The 20,648-nt window shown below is 37.8% G+C and overlaps 2 protein-coding genes across 2 annotated transcripts; one reads left to right on the top strand and one right to left on the bottom strand.

Annotated features, from left to right (window-relative positions):
* The first annotated feature begins 1,199 nt into the window (after positions 1–1,199).
* Positions 1,200–13,058, top strand: LOC149410144 (EARP and GARP complex-interacting protein 1). The gene is made up of 7 exons (XM_089648903.1): positions 1,200–1,329; positions 4,675–4,809; positions 5,483–5,716; positions 5,953–6,141; positions 10,067–10,293; positions 10,488–10,730; positions 12,896–13,058. The coding sequence occupies exons 1-7, from the start codon at positions 1,288–1,290 to the stop codon at positions 13,056–13,058; spliced, it is 1,233 nt and encodes a 410-aa protein (XP_089505029.1). The 5' UTR covers positions 1,200–1,287.
* Positions 13,059–14,797: 1,739 nt separating this feature from the next.
* On the bottom strand, positions 14,798–19,700 carry LOC149410145 (RNA-binding protein pno1-like). Its single transcript, XM_089648904.1, has 3 exons — positions 19,313–19,700; positions 17,573–17,735; positions 14,798–15,288 (listed from the first exon to the last, which is right to left on the bottom strand). The coding sequence occupies exons 1-3, from the start codon at positions 19,555–19,557 to the stop codon at positions 14,944–14,946; spliced, it is 753 nt and encodes a 250-aa protein (XP_089505030.1). The 5' UTR covers positions 19,558–19,700; the 3' UTR covers positions 14,798–14,943.
* Positions 19,701–20,648: the final 948 nt, after the last annotated feature.

The following is a 20,648-nucleotide window of genomic DNA, read 5'->3' on the forward strand; positions in this document are numbered from 1 at the left end:
AAGCGGACTGCAATCTTTAGAGCACAGGCGTCAGGTAGGTATGCTGTCCTTGTTCTATCGGTATTACAATGGAAGATGCTCTGAGGAACTAGCGTCATTGATCCCTTCGGCACCGGTGCGTAGTCGGGATACACGCCAAACGCGTGCCCAACATTTGTACACGGTTGACATTTGTCACATGAGAACGGGTCGCTTCTACGATTCGTTCTTAAGTTCAACAGCTCGGCTGTGGAACGAACTGCCGGCCTCTGTGTTTCCTCCCTCCTACAACATGGGACTCTTCAAGACCCATGTTCACTCCTTCCTCTCCACAAAAAGACCCTCCACACAGCATCCCCAAAGATGACATAGGCCCTGAGGGAAATTATTTTCTTCAGGGCCTCCTGTGTGGAGTTAATATAAAAAATAAAAAATAAAAAAAACACGCTTCAACAACGGACTGAAATTATTAAAATTCACTTGAGTGAATCAAATTCAAATCATCTTGAGTGATGAGGCCCATTTCCACCTCGGTGGCATCGTCAACAAGCAAAATTGTCGCATCTGGGGCTCGGAAAACCCAACAGTTATTGTTAAAAAAAACCTCTCTATCCTCACAGTGTGACTGTTTGGTGCGGTTTATGGTCCGGCGGAGTCATTGGCCCTTACTTTTTCGAAAATGAGGCTGGAGCAACAGTTACGGTGAATGGATAGCTATCGAGAGTGATTAATGATTTTTTATAGCCGGAATTGGATGGTATTGATCTGGACAACGTTTACTTTCAACAGTACGGCGCTACGTGCCACACAAGCAACGAAACCATTGATCTTTTACGATTGAATATCAAAATAACACCTCTTATTGGAAAACTCTGTACATATAAACCTTCAGTGAGAAATTCTCTAAATGATAATGAAAACCCTATCAAAATTTGTTGCGTAGTTTAGAAGAACTAAGCACACAAACAGATAGACGCGTAGAGCTACTTTATTTTATACTATTTAGAGATGTATATTAAATTCATATCATATGGATATAAATTTATTCCTTTTTCTGTGCCTATTATAATGCAAATTTTATAAATATTAGCACCGACCAGGGTAGGTACTTACGTCAAATCTAGCTGCAAAATAGGTACCGGTAAACTCATATTTTGGTCATAGAAATACCGACATAACCTCCAAAACTTGACAGCTGCCACAGTGACAGCTCATTTGTTGTTGTACAACAGTACAACATTTTCACCTGATAAAAATAATAACAAAATTATAACGTTATTCACCTAAATATATACCTAATCATATAACATGGATGAAGGAAATTCAACCATTTACGGCTTAGAACATCAGGTGAGGCTTCAACTTTGAATAATGTGAGGATATTGTTAGCTCGATTATCCGAGATGTGCTTAGGATCGAATAGAAAATCCATGAAGAGACGTGAGGAACTCAGTGACAGATCTTAGACGTGGAAAACAAGCATCTTGTTGTAGACCCAACTGTTAAAATGCCAGGGTTTCACTATGTTGGAAGACGTGAACCTCACTAAACATCACATTCGGTGCAATCACAATCGCTCTGCGTATATGATGCACAAATGTGGCCTAAAGCATACTGATTTATGTTAATGTGAATATATTTTTGGGGATCTGGTGAGGAGGCACGAAATAAAATATGATGTGAAGGTCACAGTGTTTTATTGAGGGTCAGGTTGCCGTATATGAGATGACTTGAGGATCGATGATGAAAACTCCGGATGCAGGCGGTGAAGTGTTGGCCAATGTGCGGGTCAGTGAGTCGACGCCGCTGCTGGTGACCGGACTCGATGACGTATCAGGTACTGGTGAAGGCTACGGGCCTTCCGGGTGCTCCAGTGCTGAACAGGGAAGCCGAGATGCATGGACCAGCGAGGATGCCGCGTGGTCTAGGTGCATGGATGTAGCGCTGGTCAGGTGTGCTGGAACCAGGGCACTGTGATCCGGTGTAGCGCTGGCCAGGAACGATGGCCGGGGCCAGGGCGCTGTGATCAGTGGCGGCTCGTGACTTTTGGGCGTACTAGAGTGCTAATATTATAAAAAATGGCTTAATTGATGTTGTTGTAGCTGAAAACGATTTTTTATTTTTTTTCGAAAAATTGATTTTTTGTATGAAGATTTTCAGGAAATTTCAGTATAGCCGTGCGCCGCACGGAATTCCTGAAAATCTTCATACAAAAAATCAATTTTTCAAAAAAAAAAAAATAATCGTTTTCAGCTACAACAACATCAATAATGACATTTTTTGTAATATTAGCACTCTAGTAACCCAAAAGTCACGAGCCGCCACTGGCTGTGATGATCCCGATGGAGTCCATGAATGAACCGTGTAGAGCCGTGTATATTGTCCTGCGCGCAGCGGAGTTCAACAATTAGTAAGTCTCAACACTCGTTGAGACTTACTAATTGTTGAACGACTAATGACTGACTGACTGTTTGCTGCGTCGGGCCTATTTATATAGCCCGGCCTATGGCATCAGTAGCTGCGCGAGATCGCTGGTAAACTACGGGTCACTCGCTTCAGCGAGATTCGTCTGGTAGTTTCGACTGGAACTATGCCTAGGCAATAGGCTAGAACCTTCTAGCGAATGCGCGTAAAGTGCTAGTCCAACTCGCAACGTATTGTCGTAGGTAGCTCTAGACGTCGGTAGCCCGTAGACAGGTAGGTATGTAGAAACGCTTCCCATTATATCTGGCGTGTTCCGGTTACGATGCTTTTTGTATTGACGAGTCGTTCTAGATGAATCTCATAGCATCGCTACATATTCAAACAACAGAACACATCCTAGAAGAATGTCTCCTTCGGCAGTTTCCCATATTTGTGCAATCAAATGACTCCCGACAATAACATTACATAGACACGTTATCATCTCTCAAAATTAACACAAAATGTGGCAGGTAACAAACACACTTACGTTTCCAGCGAATTCTAAATTCAAACGTTGGTCGTGTATGACAAAGATAGATATACAAAGGATATGTATGGAAGAATGAAATAGATATAGGACAGGGCAGCGTTTTCATCCTTAAAAGTTGCGTTGAAAACTGCATTCTACATCAGGGTGTAATTGCCAACCTACTCCAGTAGATTTTCCTTCTTATACGTATGTGATGTTACGTTTGCTATCTCACTTTCTCTAATGGCGCTTAAAATCTCTGGAAAATATTCAGTTAATAAAATAATTCCTTGTGTGCCAACATTTAAAAAAAAATATGAATACAACTATTAGCTATTCTGGGAAAACTACTTATGGTAGATTATATACTGTTTTATAAATATACAAACACATTATCTGATACACAGTACAATTTAGTCGTAAATCTCTAGTTAACCTTTTGAACGCGTTAATTTGCTCCGTTTTATCTATACCCGTACGCGGTACATATTTTCAAATACCTATGCACGCAATTAAACGTCAAATTATAGCATTCTGGCATGATTTATTGGACTATAAAGACAGAACAGATTATTCTCCACAATATGAAAACAAATCCTCATGTGTCAACACTCTTAGAAGTTTATAAAAACAAAAAAAATATAAAATTTCATACAAAGACGTACCGTATCTTTTGAATGTGGTCCCGCCATTCACTCGGCGTGTGTGTACTTAGGTGATAGACACAAGTGGGACACCATGATCACTTATCATTTTTAGTTATGAAAACTTTTTCTAAAACTGGACACTTAAATTTTATGTCACTTAATATAATAACAAAATTGAACTAACGCCATCCGTTGACAAAATTGTAAACTATAGCACTCGAAGTCGCAAAGAGGCTCACTTAATTATCGATGTTTTTTAATGAAATACAATTTATTTTCGAGAAATTCTTGTAGATGTCAGCATCGTGGTAGTTCTACGAATGTTCAAGCGAGTGGGAAATAAATTTATGTCAAAAGACCGCTGGAATATCGGCATTCAAAGTTTCCGTATCAACTGTTGATACAGCCGCGTGTGAGTATGGACTTTTTGCCGTAACAACAGTTGATACGGCCGCGTGCAAAGAGTTAAGCAGTAGTTCTATAAATATAAAATATAAACATTAGTTTATCATTAAAAAAATAACACTAGTTATAAGTCTCTAGCTATGTAACTTAGTTATAAGCCAAAAGTAATAAGTTATAATTCTAAGTGATAGGAAAATTAAGTTGTTAAGCGCCCTTGAGGTGATTTTCTCACGAAAACGGCGCTATACAAAAAATCCTATCATTAATTTACAAAAATATCATTTTGCACAAGTAAGTTATTACTAAAATAGAATTAGTTGGCGCACGGTGATAATTTAATGTCAGTGATCAAGAATTTAATACTATATCGTAAGTACGGCAATTACCGTATCTTTTGCTTGACACTTTTGAGATCTCTCCCAACGAATCGTATGTGATGTCATCGATTCCCTACTGACAGGTTAACCTCAGCATCTCGCCTTGACCACCGCCACCAACTGTCCTCCACCATACGAAGAAGAAGAAAAATCACCCACCTGAAAAGAGAACGCAGATTTTATGAAAGTACCTGCCTTGCACCATCAGTTGGACGTAAAAGCAACACGCGTTATTGATTCTCTATCTGTACAGACAGACTGAGCTACAGCAACTCGTTGTTGGGTACAGCTAGTATTTAATTAAAAAAACATTTGTGTTTCTTGGGTATTCTAGGCCAGAGCGCTCGCCCCACAGATTGGAGAAAATGATGCAGTACGATTTTTGATTGGAACTCAGAGTCTCAAGCCAAATAATAACCAAATTCACGTTGTGGAATTGGAGGAAGAAACCGGTGCTCTTCATACTAAGGTAACAACATCTGTGACTTGAAATGGATTTAGCTATGTTTAAACTGCATCTGAATTGTCAAGTTCTTTTCAAACTTCTTCTTCCCCTCTCCTTTCCATCCCTTGTGTCTTCACCATCACAACATTTATATAATAGTTACTTTTTATAGAATATGGGAAAGTACTCCTCAAAAATACTCCTCCCGTCTTTCAAAAAACAGAACTGCGCAGTCAAAATCGCATAAGAAATGACTTACAGTAATGTAATGTGTATGTATGTTATGTAATGTAATATATGTATGTGTAATATACCGCAGTGGGTTTTCTATCGGTATTTCTCCAGAGATACCGTTAATATTTATCTCTTAGACTGGGCCCTTATCTCCAGTCTAAGATTCTCCTGGACGATGGGTATTTTCCAATAATACTCGTTAAGTTCTTACTGAACAGTGAAACTTTATTACAATTGTAAATACAATCAATGAGTAGCTACGACTTGCTCGAGGAGCGGGCAGTCCCCCCCGGGACAGCTCCGTACCGAAGGCCCCTTGCCGCCTTCGGCAATCTCCGGCGATTCCGAAGTCTCGCAACTTACCCGATCTTATTACAGACACCTATCAGCACAACACTACAGTATGTAATGTAATGTATGTATGTATGTATTTATGTAATCTATGTAATGTAATTTATCTCAGGTGTACCAGCACGACGCCGGGGAGATCTGGCACCTGCGATGTTCGCCCCATGACGCCGTTACATTTGCCTCGTGCTACAACGCGTACAGCGCCAGCGCGGGGCAGTGTACCATGGGGGCGCGCCTGTGCCGTCTACCCACGCCGCAGGTCATACCCGACCAGAGTCAGGATGCTGCCACCCCAGCCGATAAGCAGACAGAGCGGCTTGAACTGGTCAAGGCTTTTGATGTGGAGGTAAGATACGTTCATTACATAAATCCATTCAAATGTATGAAAGAAAACCAACCCGCAGAACTCGCACTGCTAGGAGGCGCTAGTGTAGCATACTGTCATGTATGGAAAATGTCAGAAGTTGGAGGTATTGTCTCTATTCTAGGGTATTTGCGTATACTCAATCAATATTATCTTTAAAAACGCATAGGAAATTTGTAATTTTGTAATGTATTCGATAATAATGAAATATTTGCCAGAAATACGGTACAGAGGTTAAGTGCTGCGAGTTCCACCCAACGGACGCCAACCGTCTATGCCTGGTGGTGGACAACTGCCTGGCCGTGCTGGAGGCGGGGGGCGAAGAGGCGCGCCGCATCCAGCTGGAGGGCAAGGGACACCTCAAGTTCAGCGGAGGGCGCTGGAACCCCCACCAGAACGGCTATCAGGTGACTCATCCATTTTTAAGCTTAACCCTAGATAGCTAAACTGTTTTCATTGTTTTATTGTAACTACACGTTCGTCAATTGGACTACGCAATAAAACACTAGAAATAAATCAAAAATATTTAATTAAGATAGGAACTTGTTACATGGCACTAAAGTAAGGTTTATAATGAACAAATTAATATCAAAATATCAGTCTACACAGTGACCACACATGTCAACATTATGTGGACCACAAATAGCCCCTCTACATCTGATGCAACGGTGTTTGGTCATCCTCCAGGCCTTGGATGGACACAGGTAGCAAATTTTAGGCACGTTTGACGTAGACGGAACCGGAGCTTCTATTGTAGAAGATTTCGCCAACATTAACAATAAATATAAGAATATATTAATGTACGTACCTTAAAAATAAAAATTGTTGTTATAACTAAAGTTTCGTCCAGCGGACGACGAGTTGGTCATAGGGCACGTCCTAGTATGCGTGTGGCCGCAATCGCGTCACGTGCTGCACTGTTTACTCAAATTAGGAAGGTAATGTAAGAGTCAAGGTCGGGGAGCGGGGGGAAGTAGGTGATTTCGAAATTCGACGAGCGATTAGTTATCTAGGGTTAAAAGAACCTAAATGTTTAACCCTTATTGCTGGATCGTGTCCCAGCTTCATGAACTGCCTCGACGAACGGGATATTACAACAATTCTACCGTACTTCAATACACGACGACACGCGTTACAAGCGAGTTATTGGCTATTGTCCTACTGTCTTGTCCGACCGCGTTTACGCGCAGTTGTAAGACTCCGTCCTGCGCATATATCTTGCCCATTTATCTCTTGTACAATGTCTTGTTTCATTGTCCTGTCCTCCATACTACTGTTCACAATAGGACAATTGGTCTGGAGCTGGAACTGGGCATTCTGTAGCTGAAGGTAAAAATGACGTATCACCCAAAAGGGAGTCACTAGCGCCCCCCATATACCGCAGAGCGATCGTGTCTCTTCATTCTCTTTTTGCCCTTTCCATTAACACTCAGATATTAATTACAATATGTTTTATACCTACTGTTTTCACAACATTGTCCAGCAGTCAATTATTAAGTATTTCAAAACGGTAAAAGAACTTATACAAACTTGAACATAACTCAAATACGTACTATAATAGTCCTTTCCAGTAAAATGCACTTTTTCATCCCTCACTACTTGTTTCCAGCGAGGATTCTCTTTAAAGTAATAGCGATCCCGGAACAGAGAGTAATTTCATCGGTATTGGATAAATATTATTTAATATCTTAACTAGCTGACATAGACATATACCACAACGGACTTTTCTGTAGGCCTTTTTAAGATATACAATTCCGTTCTACATTATTTTAATGTATCTCATAAGGTTTAGCCAGCGTTAACAATGTAGTGCACGAAAATATATGTTTACGACTTGATTATAAAACATCGACTTTTCTCCACTTTCTATAACTATAATATGCATGTATTATATATGTAAACCTTCCGGAAAAAAAACTCTAAATGATAGTGAAAACACTAACGAAATCCGTTGCGAAATTTAGAAAAACTAAGCGCACAAACAGACAGATGCGGATAGCGACTTTATTTTATACTATTTAGAGATAAGTAACATGAATATTTTATTTTAAATGCAGATCGATTTCAGAATGGTTTTTTTATAGGATTACCTGAATCATAGAGTTTGATGTAATAAACAACTTAGATATCGCACAAAACTCTCGTTTGCGGAATGTTTATTACCTCCCTTCTGGTGCGAGAGTGTTAAGAAGATTCCACGTGACATAGCAGAATATTGATGAAAAGTGAACAAACAAACCTAATCTAACGTATTCTTTAATCATGTTCTGTTTTACTGCTTAATTGCCTTTACCGCAAAAGACTCCCAACTACTCCACACTGTTCGGAGCCAGTGGGATTATGACATCCCCATATCCCCAATTGGGTTATGGTAAATCTGTCTACTCTGATCTGCTGACCAAACACAAGTAAAACCATTTCAAGCCACATTTAGAATTTCAATGGTGGTCTTTCGCCAGGGGGATACTGAGAGCATCTACCACTCTGGATCGTCGATTTGATGGTCATCATTTGAAACGCTCCAACGTTAGGTTAAATATTAAGAAGGACATTGCCAACTTCCTCCGAACAAGCGACTTGAAATTGATTGACAATTAGCCGACCAATTATTGGCTTACAACTGGATCTTTTCCATCTTGTATTATCATTGGTTAGTGGGAGGGGACAGTAATTTGTCAATTAGAAATGATTGTAGTTGTTGTTTAGATTGAATTGAGAAATGGCATTGTTATTGTAACATTTCTGTGTTCATTGAACTATGTGTTGAACGTTATACAGGGTGTCCGGAAACTCGTAGTACAAGCGGGAAACTGGTGAATCTACATCACATTTGGAGTCGATTTTGTAGTATATTTTTTTTTTATTTGAGCTTTTGTTATCGAGTAAATCGAGTTTGAAGTTGATTTTTTTTTTTTTTTTTTTTTTTTTTTTTAATCAAATTCTTATAAATTATTACTGAAGATCAAAGTACCCAACTAATTAAAACTATTTGAAAGTAAAACAAATGAAGAAACTCGGATTTGAAGCATTATTTTGAAATCACCCTTCATTTAACCCGGTGTAATCATAAAATATTTCTGCTCTGCAGGGTTAAAACATCTGTTATTCAACCCTAAACACCAGAAAAAACTTTAACCCTAAAATAGCCGAAAAATATTTTTTTTTGGTTTTTTTTTTTTTTTGAAAATGCTCAAATCAAAAAACTTTATGTTTTTTTGGGTTCCCCGTGTGGTGTAGATTCTCCAGTTTCCCGCTTGTACTACGAGTTTCCGGACACCGTGTATATTGGGCTGTTGCATAACATGATAGCATTTACAATTATTTGAGTTGGGCAGTTATGTAAAAAAATATACACTTTTTGAAATTAGCCTTGAGCTATCTGTATTTTAAAGCATGGTAAAAAAAATACCTTGAGTGATGAAGGTTTCCAGGCATTCGGTTTTGGAATCGTCCACACTCAAAAAAATCACACCTCCGTTTATAAACTGTATACTGGAGTTTAAAGTTAATGAATCCACCTATATTTCATTGTTAATTCCATATTTGTAGGTTAAAAAAATATACATTAAAAATCATTGCAACCAAATTGAACCTAAATATTTTTTTCGTTTTACCTTAGTTTTTTAGACTGATAAGTTTTTTTTTTCGCTTTGAATCTGGTTTGTAATAATTATTATTTATTTATTCATTTAGATTTACACACAGTACAATATGATACAAGATATAATTAAAATATTTAGTGATTATTGATTATTGTACCTTATCAGGTCGAAATTATTGTTTCCTAACTAGGCAAATTGCCCATTCCAAGAAACCAAAAAATATGTGAAAGTAAGTGTGTGATTTGTCTATGTCTATAATATATCTCATTAATGTTTTAATTTGTGATGTTTATTCGTTACAATTTTATGATAGAGTCGAACTTGAGCTGTTGTGTATGTTTCAATTGTGCATGAGCAATAATTAGAATAATGGAAGATATATATAGTGTGTGATTAGTCTATGTCTATTTATTACGTGACGTTTTTTAACATTTTTTCAGATTCTCCTCTGCCCAGTCCAATCAACCATTTAGTTATTATTGGGCCTATGTATGAAATATTATAAGTTTTTATGTTTAATTCGGGGGGGATTTTGTTGTACAGTTTAGGTCCCAAGTATGTGTGTGTCTTTTGATACATTGCCGTATTGCTCGTTGGGATCATAAGGTCATTTCTGGTGTGGCTTCTTGTGATGTGTTTATGATCAATTTTATTAATATTGTCTAGATTTTTATGTACAAGGATAATAACCTTTTTTATATTAATACATATTATCAATAATGTGTTCCAGTTTGTAGCCATCCAAGATACGCACCTAAAGTCGTACGATACGCGCGCAGACTCCCCGAAGGCCTGCTGGTCCCTGGAACTGGCACACTCCCAGCCACTCCGCGACCTAGACTTCAATCCCAACCGCCAGTTCTATCTGGCCACTGTTGCTGATGATGGACTCCTGAAGATCTGGGACTACCGCAACACCAAGGAGCCAGCGTTCTGCCTCAGCGATCATTCACATTGGTAAGATTTAACAATATTTATCACTGAAGAGATGACGGATATAAGTGTGTTGTAGGCGTCCCAAGGAGCCAGTCATCATTCAAATTGATGAGATTTGGATCATTTCAACAAATTGTGGCAATGTTTAATTCTAGTACTGAATTCTAGTAGATTAGAATAAAGTAATCATTTTAATGTATTGAAATAATTTCCAGGGTGTGGGCTGTACGTTTTAACACCTTCCACGATCAGTTGCTGCTGACGGGCAGTTCCGATGCCCGTGTCCTGCTGACATGCGCGGCCAGTGTCAGCTCGGAGCAGCCCGGACCCTCGGCGGATCCCAACTCCTCGTTCGACCGCGATGAGGAGTCTGACCCTGCCTCGGTCCGGCGGAGACTTAGCACCAATAATACCGATAGCGACCTCAGTCCTGAACATAACGGAGAGCCCAGGGAAAGGTAACAACATATTATATTGTTTACGATTGAACCGCAGATTCTTGAATCTCTGAAAGTATTTAAGTACTTTCACGCATGCACATTCAGTCCCGCCTGCCAAAGGCTTTGAATGCTATAAACGGATTTAACAACAGCATCCAATGTACGAAAAACGACTTTGATGCTTACCGGTATAATGCACAGAATGGCATAACTACATATTGCAAATCGAGTGAATAGTTTTTAATATACAGGATTTTCCAATAAGAGGTGTTATTTTGATATTCAATCGTAAAAGATCAATGGTTTCGTTGCTTGTGTGGCACGTAGCACCGTCTTCTTGAAACTAAACGTTGTCCAGATCAATACCATCCAATTCCGGCCATAAAAAATCATTAATCATCTCTCGATAGCGCAATCCATTCACCGTAACTGTTGCTCCAGCCTCATTTTCGAAAAAGTAAGGTCCAATGACTCCACCGGACCATAAACCGCACCAAACAGTCACACGTTGAGGATAGAGAGGCTTTTCAACAATAACTCTTGGGTTTTCCGAGCCCCAGATACGACAATTTTGCTTGTTGACGAAGCCACCGAGGTGGAAATGGGCCTCATCACTCAAGATGATTTGCATTTGATTCACTCAAGTGAATTTTAATAATTTCGATGCGTTGTTGAAGCGTGTATCGTTCCATTTTTATTAATGGCGTAGTTTCTACTTGTCAAATGTCAAAAAATGACAACTTCAAAAGTAACATCTACCGAAATAGCGGGCTATTCAAAATAACACCTCTTATTGGAAAACCCTGTAGTTGGCAATTTGTTTGCATCATTTTTGACAGTTTAGCTTGAACAACTGAAGATGATTTATTAAAACATCGATGATTCTTCAATTACCTGGATCTGTAATTGATGTTGTGGAGCATAAAGAATTTATAGAGCTAATTTGACATACTATTTCTGTCAGTAATTACATCTTGTTCATGAGGTAATTTTTAGATTTGTATATTTGATGGTGTGCTTATGTGCATAGCCACGATATCGTGTTGCGAGTTCCATGCTAATTTTTATATGACATATTAAAATGTTCAATTACTGTTACATATGAATGTAATAATTTATATTTAGATTATTTTATCTAGGTAATCTTTTATTTTTTAATTACGTTTCTTTTTCCTGTATTTTGTATTTTTATTTATTTACTTTGTATTTTTATTCACTTTTATTATTATTGATATATGTAATAGTTGTTTCCTGCTACCCGGCTCAGAACAGAAATTGTCTAGTGAGTCGGGTAGCGCACATAATTTGTAAACAAATATTGATGTCAATAAACGCCCGGGTTACCGGCAAAAAAAAAAAAAAAAAAATTTGGGCTGGTATTTAAAGATAATTTTTATCACTCAATTACTGAAAACTTATTGTGAAATCAGATATGAGCGCATCAGTAGAATGCTGCCTGCTCGTTAAATAATAATTGTTTTCAGCGTTTAGTTTAGTTAAAGGTAAACTCAAAGTGCCTTCATAATAATTTATTCCAGAATGTATGCAGGGTAGTGCAATGCAATACATTCCATATTTGGAATAATATACATAATTAGAGTAAGAAAAATAATAATAATACATAGGTGATTACGATGCGCACAAAAAGAGGAATTTAAGTGAAAAAAGATAAAATATAAACACAAAAATGAGTTTAAGCAGCCGTTTCTGGAGGATATTTGCACATCTCCCGTCTCCAGAGGGCACTCCATCCAGGCAACCATGGCAGTGATGATTTTGTTACTTGATTGGCGTAGTCTACGCCATAAGCTTCCCATGTGATGGCGGAGAAGCACTCTGAAAGAGTGTACTCGTCCCTCCAGGAACATTTCCCTGGCGCTGCAATATCACGGTAGGCAGAATATTTGGCGTAAGCGACTTTTAGCTTATGCCATTGGGATGCAGTGTAATCCACCCACAGTTCTGACGTGTATTGCGAAGTGCAAAATGCGTTGAAAAATATCTCTTTCACGTTTGTACTGCAAAAGTGATAACGTCTTGACAGCATACCTGCTCTAACGGATATCGCTCTTCTTTGCCTCTCCATATCCTCGATGTCTTTCAGGTTGTCTGTGATAATATGTCCCAGGTATTTGACACTACGACTAACATCCTTAATAATGCTACGGTGTTTTTAATTACAGACTAGCAGACGGGGTGCTCCAGTGCTACGAGCAGCACGAGGACTCGGTGTACTGCGTGGAGTGGAGCTCCGCAGACCCCTGGACCTTCGCATCGCTGAGCTACGATGGACGCCTAGTCATCTCCACAGTGCCCAAGCAGTACAAATACAAGATACTGCTGTAGACCGAACCATTCTAAACTTCATCGCGCAACAGTGTACGCGCATTGACTCTATGTCTGTTATAGATAAAGAAACAAGGGAGATATGTATAGTTTCTAGTTCACTGACGATCAACCTTTTTAGCCAATTTATCCATTTTCAAGATGTTCGTGGGCCGCAGGAGGTAGGGTACGCACAGCTTGACATGGTTAACTCTGCAGTCGGTGGTATCGCAAACCTGTTTTATATTTTCTGTGGTAGTTTTTCTATGGTAATCAAAACAATCGTAGTACGCTAAAACAAAGTACCGCAGCGATTAAAATTGTGATCAAACGTTAAAAGCTGACAAGCATATAAACACGACTGTTCAAATTTCAAACCAATTAAAATGGTGCTGATTGTCGATTTCCGACAATATCAATTGTTACGGCCGATCAAACAACTGGACATATGTGAAGAAATTGAACATCTGGCCTCAATGTCTACATTCCTTTAATATACAGCGTGACTGGTATTTGGTGCAAAATGTTGGATATGGACAACCTTTGAAATGTAATCATCTCTTGTGATGGTTCGTTAGTATAAATGTCACCTGTATAAAGTACCTACTTTCACATTTTGCATTTAGTAGTGTCAGTCGCCATTTTTAAATTGTAAATTATTATTACATATTATAATTTATATACAGTACTCTCTCAGTAATCTGTCACTCTTATCTGACAACTACTATTTTCAACACAAGCACAAAATTAAGCTCTGTAATCTTAATTAATCTTCGCAAAGGATATAAATCTGTTAGAGAGAGTACAGAGACGTTTCACTAAAATACCAAGAGCTCTGAAAGATCTACGATACGAAGATCGACTCAAGGAACTAAGATTACCAACCTTACAAGAAAGAAGAGAAAGGGGTGACTTGATCGAGACTTTCAAAATTTTATCTGGACATTACAGTTGCCCTAGCATCCAAGAAATCTTCACTACTAATAAAAATATAAATCTCCGTGAAAACACTTCCTTGCAAATAGAGTAGTGGATGCTTGGAACAAACTCCAACAACATGTCATCGATGCAACAAATATAAATCAATTCAAAGCTCTATTGGATTCACATTTGGAGAGAAGAAAGGACTTAGTTCAAACTTAAAACAACTCAATTACTGGCAAACTTGCTGTGAAATCAGATATGAGCGCATCAGCAGAATGCTGCCTGCTCATTACATAATAATAATAATAATCTAAAGGTATTCGGTAGTCTGCTGCGTGTCTAGACTTGAACGCCAAGCGTTGTACACTGACAGGTTGGGTTATCTTACTCTTAAACACTCAGTTACCATACCGCCGTCTAGTTTGCTGTCGCTAACCATTTCTCCAGTCACCAGGGTTCATTATTGTTGTGTTAGGACATTTCGGTAAGTCCTCTGTATATTCAACCAACTGTCGCATATGTTTCTGCCACATTTTCTGTTTGAATAAGTTTACAAAATGGAGTGTTCTCGCAAGCATAAACATGACACGTTAACTTTAAATCAATTAAATATAAATTTCACAAAAGATCGATGGCGGTGTTTGTTTTTTACAAAATACCTGTTCAAAATTTTAGCATATTCTGTACAAATGCACTATAATCCGCCGCTTTCGCTTGGATTATTGAGAGAATACTGTAAACGTAGGTAGGTATTTTAAATGAACTTAAAATAATTGTTGTTATCATTTTATTTAACAAAATAAATACATGTTGATACAAAATATATCTTTGAGGGATAAATATAAGTTTATTTTTTATACACAAACAAATAACTCCCATAAAAAAAATGAGATACATACACATTCCAAACAGTAATCAAAACCTATAACATTAAAAAAATGTTAAAAATTATCTATGGAATTAAGAACCATTGACAAAATTTTCATATTCTCTGCGATACTCGATTGGCGACGTTTCTCAACTGACCATAGACCTTTGACGGTGGTGAACCGAGGATAAGATTGCAGACTGCTCTCCTGGCTAGTTGAATATTCTGATAGCTGCCCAGGATGTGAATTTTGGAGTCCGCCAGGATGATTCTCGTCTTGGTGACGTTCTCTATGGTGAACTTGGTGCGGCCGCCTTTACCGGCCAGACGGCCGATGGCGCGGCTCATGTGGTCACCCCTCAGAGTCTTGACGTCCTTCACTTCGAAGCTTTCCACAAACAGATCGTCCAATCGTAAAAGAGCTAATGCGTCTTCGACTTCAAAGCCATAGATGAAGGCCTGAAAATGAAGGGGTATTATTAAAAAGACATACAGCTTGATACACTTAACTTTGCAGGCGGCCAAAGTAGAAACTAAGGAACAAAATACAGTCAATTCTGTTTTTGCAAGGTCTATTTTATACAGTTTTGAAATACACGGTCAATAAGGCGTAATGGAAATATTAAGTCACTAGCTGGACCCCGCCACGTGTTGCTGTAGCTCAGTCTGTCTGTGCAGATAGAGAAACAATAGCACGAATTGCTTTTATGTCCAACAGATGGCACTGTTTTTCAAATAGCATGGTTTTACCTGTCACATCTATATAATATAGGTATTTAAAAAACACATTCATATGAATGCAAAGTTGTGTCAAAAATTTCAAAGCAAAGTGTATGTAGGTCAGGCAGAACGAACCATCTCTAAAAGAAACTCGGAAAATTTTCCAGCGGGCTAACTCGACCATCCGGACAAATCGGCAATTTCTGAGCCACTGATAATGAAATTGAAACCAGCTATTACTTTCGATTTCTGCTTAAAGGGCTGGAAAGTCCCAAAAAGCATCGAGCGTGCCTAATTACAGAGGCAATTTAAATCCATAAAAATCCTATAAATATTAATATAGGGATGATAGAGCTAAACTTAATAATTCTTAGTATTATTTTATAAGCAATAATTATTAGCCTGAAACACTCATCCACATTGAGAAATCTTCTGATAAAAGATACATGACGCCAACGGGACTTGAACTCGTGTCCTTTCGATTTCCGGTCAACAGCTCTGACCACTGAGCTATGGCAGCTTATCTCTTATCCGCGAAATAATTCAATATATACTAGTGTTTCATTCAACAATTACTGCTTATTACATTTTTTTCACCTGAAAACAACCAACTTTATTTTATATGAGAAAGGCATTGTAAGTGCTAACTCTCTCACTAGATGGCGTCGAGACAAATTGTCTACATTTTTTGGTGAAAAATACTAGAACTTGTCAAATATTAATTATTATTTTTTTTGGTGAACTAATGTTTAAGACAAGATTTTTTATGCATAGCACAAAGGGTAACAATTATTTTATAAGCAATAATTATTAGCCTGAAACACTGATTTTTCAATGTGGATGAGTGTTTCAGGCTAATAATTATTGCTTATAAAATAATTGTAACCCTTTGGGCTATGCATAAAAAATCTTGTCTTAAACATTAGTTTACCAAAAAAAAAAAATAATTCTTAGTATTCCCTGTTCGACCCTCAATACCCCAAGGGCTCTGTGTTAGGTATTATCAGCTCCTTGGCGCCTCGGCAAGTCGGCGCCAGAGGTGGACTGCTCCAATTGTGCCTGCACACGGCCAACCCTGGGTTTTAAATCTACGAAGGATTTGCCTGAGCGTCTGGAACCGGCATAAGGTAGGCGACACTATCATAACAATCTCCAGACTCAAGTGAAATTGCAGTGCATGTGGTACAACTTACAACAGATGACCGTTCAAATCAAACCAAACATGGCTGACAATTCTAATAGAACTACTGGCTTCGGATGGATGAGAACCACCTAGGACCAATATTAAAATCTGGGTAGTAATACTAATTAGTATATAGATTGTTATGAAATGAACTTTCTTACAATTAAAACATTCAACCCCGCAATATTTTCTTAAAATCAATTACTTGGTATTTTTAAATATTTTCATATGGTAACCCCTTGGGGGCGTTGACCATTATCGGCGGAGGCGGGGCGAAGGCCAGTCCTCAGCTCCGGCGGAAGAGAGACCAGCTCTCTTGGGTTCTAGCTTTCGTAACGAGAGGTTGTTACGCTCTCCGCTGGGAATTCGAGATTTGCTTTGCTAAACAGTGTTTAAAAAATTAATTACTAGTATATTTCGATTCATTTTTTCTTCTGCTGCCACCCTGGACGTCTACAAAAATCCCTGCGGTATCGTTCCATGCTTTATTCTATTAATTTCTGTCTCTGCTCTCTTCCCATAAATTTAACATCATTTTTCATTCTTTTACCGTCCACAAAGAGATTTAAGCTTTTCCTACGCGTAGATTCAAGTGCTGCAATATAGGTCTTCTTGAAGGCATTTAAAAGCACCATAATAATAGTGTTTTATTTCCAAGAAACCCCTTTGTTCTATCCACTTCTAGGAGGCGTCTGTTCTCTCTTAATACAAACGAACTAAGAACACGGAACCCGCTTGAGCTAGCCAGGTATTCTTGAATATTGTATATTAAATTTTCTACGCGGTTCGATTCCGTGGAAACCCATTATCTAACAAGATATAAAATGAAATAATATTTACCTTGACAAAGTCAGCGGCCTTCTGGAGGTTTGAAATATCCGTAGTCTCCGGGCCAATCTTGATTTCGACATTCCTCGTCTTCAGATTGAATCTGACGCGAAGCAGTAAATGTTCCACTATGGGGCTGAAAATTTGTGCCCATTTTTCTTTCAATGGTGTATATCTGAAAATAAATAATATTGATTGAAAAAAACCAGCAGATCAGAATCAGAAACTTGGAGGAAATATGTAATCCGAAAAAATCTTAAATGTAAGCAGGGCCAAAGAGGAAGAACAAGAATAAGCCAATATGACATATAAGTAAGAAAAAATTTACAAAGGTTCTTTCATCGGTAATCTTTTAGGATCGCTGGCCAAAACTATTTACATCCAGGGAAATTAAAAATACTGCATTAACGTTCCATTTTTTTGTCATTTAATGTTTCTAATTTTCATGCTTTTTGACGGTTCGGACCTATGATTTTACAATACATCTAGACTTGCTATTGTCTCACAAACTCAAGATAAAACGTGGCAAGTAAGAAACACTTATGTTTCGAGGAAATTCTTAATTCAAACGTTATTCACCTATGAACGAAATAAACGATAGTGGGCAGTGTTTTCGTATTTGTGTCTAATAATACATTCTACATCACAGGTGTGACTGAGATAACAAGATACACTTACTCGCTTACACTATAAAACGAACATGAAATACTGTACGAGACGACATACTGCTATTATCCTTCTTATACTTGTGTGTTGCTATGTTCGCTATCACAAGATGAAATCTTCAGGAAACAATCGAAATAATTCTATTTTTAAAAAATGTATTTATGTTTTTGTATTTACGAATGAAATCTTATTTCTTGGCTTTTACTAGTGTTCGCCGAGTAATGAAAACATTTTCTAATCACGCACGAGGGAATTTTGGCATTTTTAAAATGCAATTTACTTGGAGGTAGCACACAACTTTATACTACGTGTGGCAGTTTCGTACTAAAATTACGGAATCGAAAGCACTACAATTGACTTACTTTTGGCTTGCCACTTTTAGATTTGCGTAATTATTCGGGGTCGCTGGCCACGCTTGATATGAATATTTCTTTAAATAAAATCTTTTGATTCAACTTAATTACTATAAAAGGAAATTATCTGCATTTGGGAAATTTTAATTCTAACATTCTAATTTTAAGTAAAATGAAAATTCGCTTTCGTTGTATGGGATGACAGCCATTTACAATAATTTAACTAAGCATGTCCAGCGATCCCGAATGTTTAACGAGATTTCTACATCTCATCTATATATATTGTAACATCATTGTTTCGGACATGTTTTTTTTCAGGCCCTTATAATGGTGGTAATATAGAATAAATAAGAACATGCACAATGATATGCATATATGTAGTAAAACTAATAATACAAAAACAAAAATAATGGATTTGGGTGCCTCGGTGTTGATAGGCAAATCCGCAGAAGTCATTTTGCATAACAGCAGACTCTAAATCTGCTTCTTCGGTCCTCGAGTCCAGTCCTAGTCATCAGTCCAGTTTTTCCAATTTGTTTGTTATTGTTTGATGTATTTATATTGAGCGTGGTAATTCAGCGATTCTAAAAATTACCCCATTCCTCAAAGACCTTCCACACAGACCACACAGCATCCCCAAAGATGACAAGCCCTGAGGGGAAGGTCCCTCGGGGTCTTCTGTGTGGAGAATACATAGTCAACAAAAATGGAATAAAATTTGAATACAACTAACCTGTGAGCTGGCACGGCAATTTTTCGCATGTCTTTGGAAGCCTCATCGTCACCGGCAGCGCCTTTCCTGGCCATCTTGGCCTTTCGTCGTGTATTTTTGGGTTTTCCTTCGATCCCATTGTGTTCTTCCACAACCATGGCATCGCCAGATTCCGAGACAGCCCGCCGCTTACCTTTGGGCAGCCTCACGGGGTTTTTAGCGGGCAAAAAGTCATCGACATTTATGTCAACCTTATCTGCTGCCATTTTTAAATAGTAATAACAACTTTTCGTACGTTATTGCGTCTTTTCCGCAGAAAAAACACTATTTTTGATAATTAAAAACACGTTTTTACACGCGAGTAAGGTAATTTGACAACACTGACAGCTGATAACATGTGCCAAAATAAAAATAATGCTGCCACTCTGTTTGATTTATTTTCCCTATTATTATTTTTGTCCCTATGAAAAATAAATTCACAAGAGCCCCATATTTTATGCGAAGTTTTTTTGTGAAACTTGTTTACTTTCATTTTCACTTCCCCCAATAAAAATCAATTTCGATGTTTCACATCTGTCAGGCGTCCCGTCACAGCTTTTAAAACGTTTGTACATCGTATTTATATTTCCCATACAGAATCGGTGTGGTAAAAAATACTTTGAATGTAGGGAATTTTAGGGGAAATTATGAGAGGGAAAACATCTTCCCCACATTCTTAACGGCAGGTACCCCTCCGGTGCTATGGTAACCAAACAAACATATTACATTTCGTTCTACTACAAATATTTTTGTGCCACAAATTCGACACAGTTTTTTAGAGTTATACGTTTGAACTTCACATCTTCTGTGATATAATATTATTATTTACTTGCAGACGAACTAAATTACATACAATTTAGACATGGCATCAATACAGGTAATTTTTTATAAGATCTTTCCAAGTTTGCGCACTTTAAATTCAAATATTCTTTCTAAGAAAAATATTAATTCTGTAAATCAGGCCAATCAATCAATTAATCCTTAGTAACCAATATTATTGGTTTATGTTAAATTTTCAACAAACTATTTTAACAGGAATCATGAATATCAAATAATAATGGTGAATCATTAAATTAAGTTAAAATAAGGTCAAATTAACATTGTCTGGTTAATTTTATTTTTGATACTATTCTTGACATGATTAATAATTAAGTGTCACATACTGCTAGGATAGTAGTATTTTAAAACGTTGGCAGGTAAATGAGATCCCTGTGGCGTATGTGTGTATATTATCTCATTTGCACTATGACAAGTTTGTTTTATTTTCGATGAAGTTGTCGATTTACGCAAAAAAAAATATTACAAGGTTTCAACTTTT

This window comes from Hesperophylax consimilis, chromosome 28 (assembly GCF_061612785.1).
Source record: "Hesperophylax consimilis isolate HC1 chromosome 28, BYU_Hcon_1.0, whole genome shotgun sequence".
NCBI classification, from domain to species: Eukaryota; Metazoa; Arthropoda; class Insecta; order Trichoptera; family Limnephilidae; genus Hesperophylax; species Hesperophylax consimilis.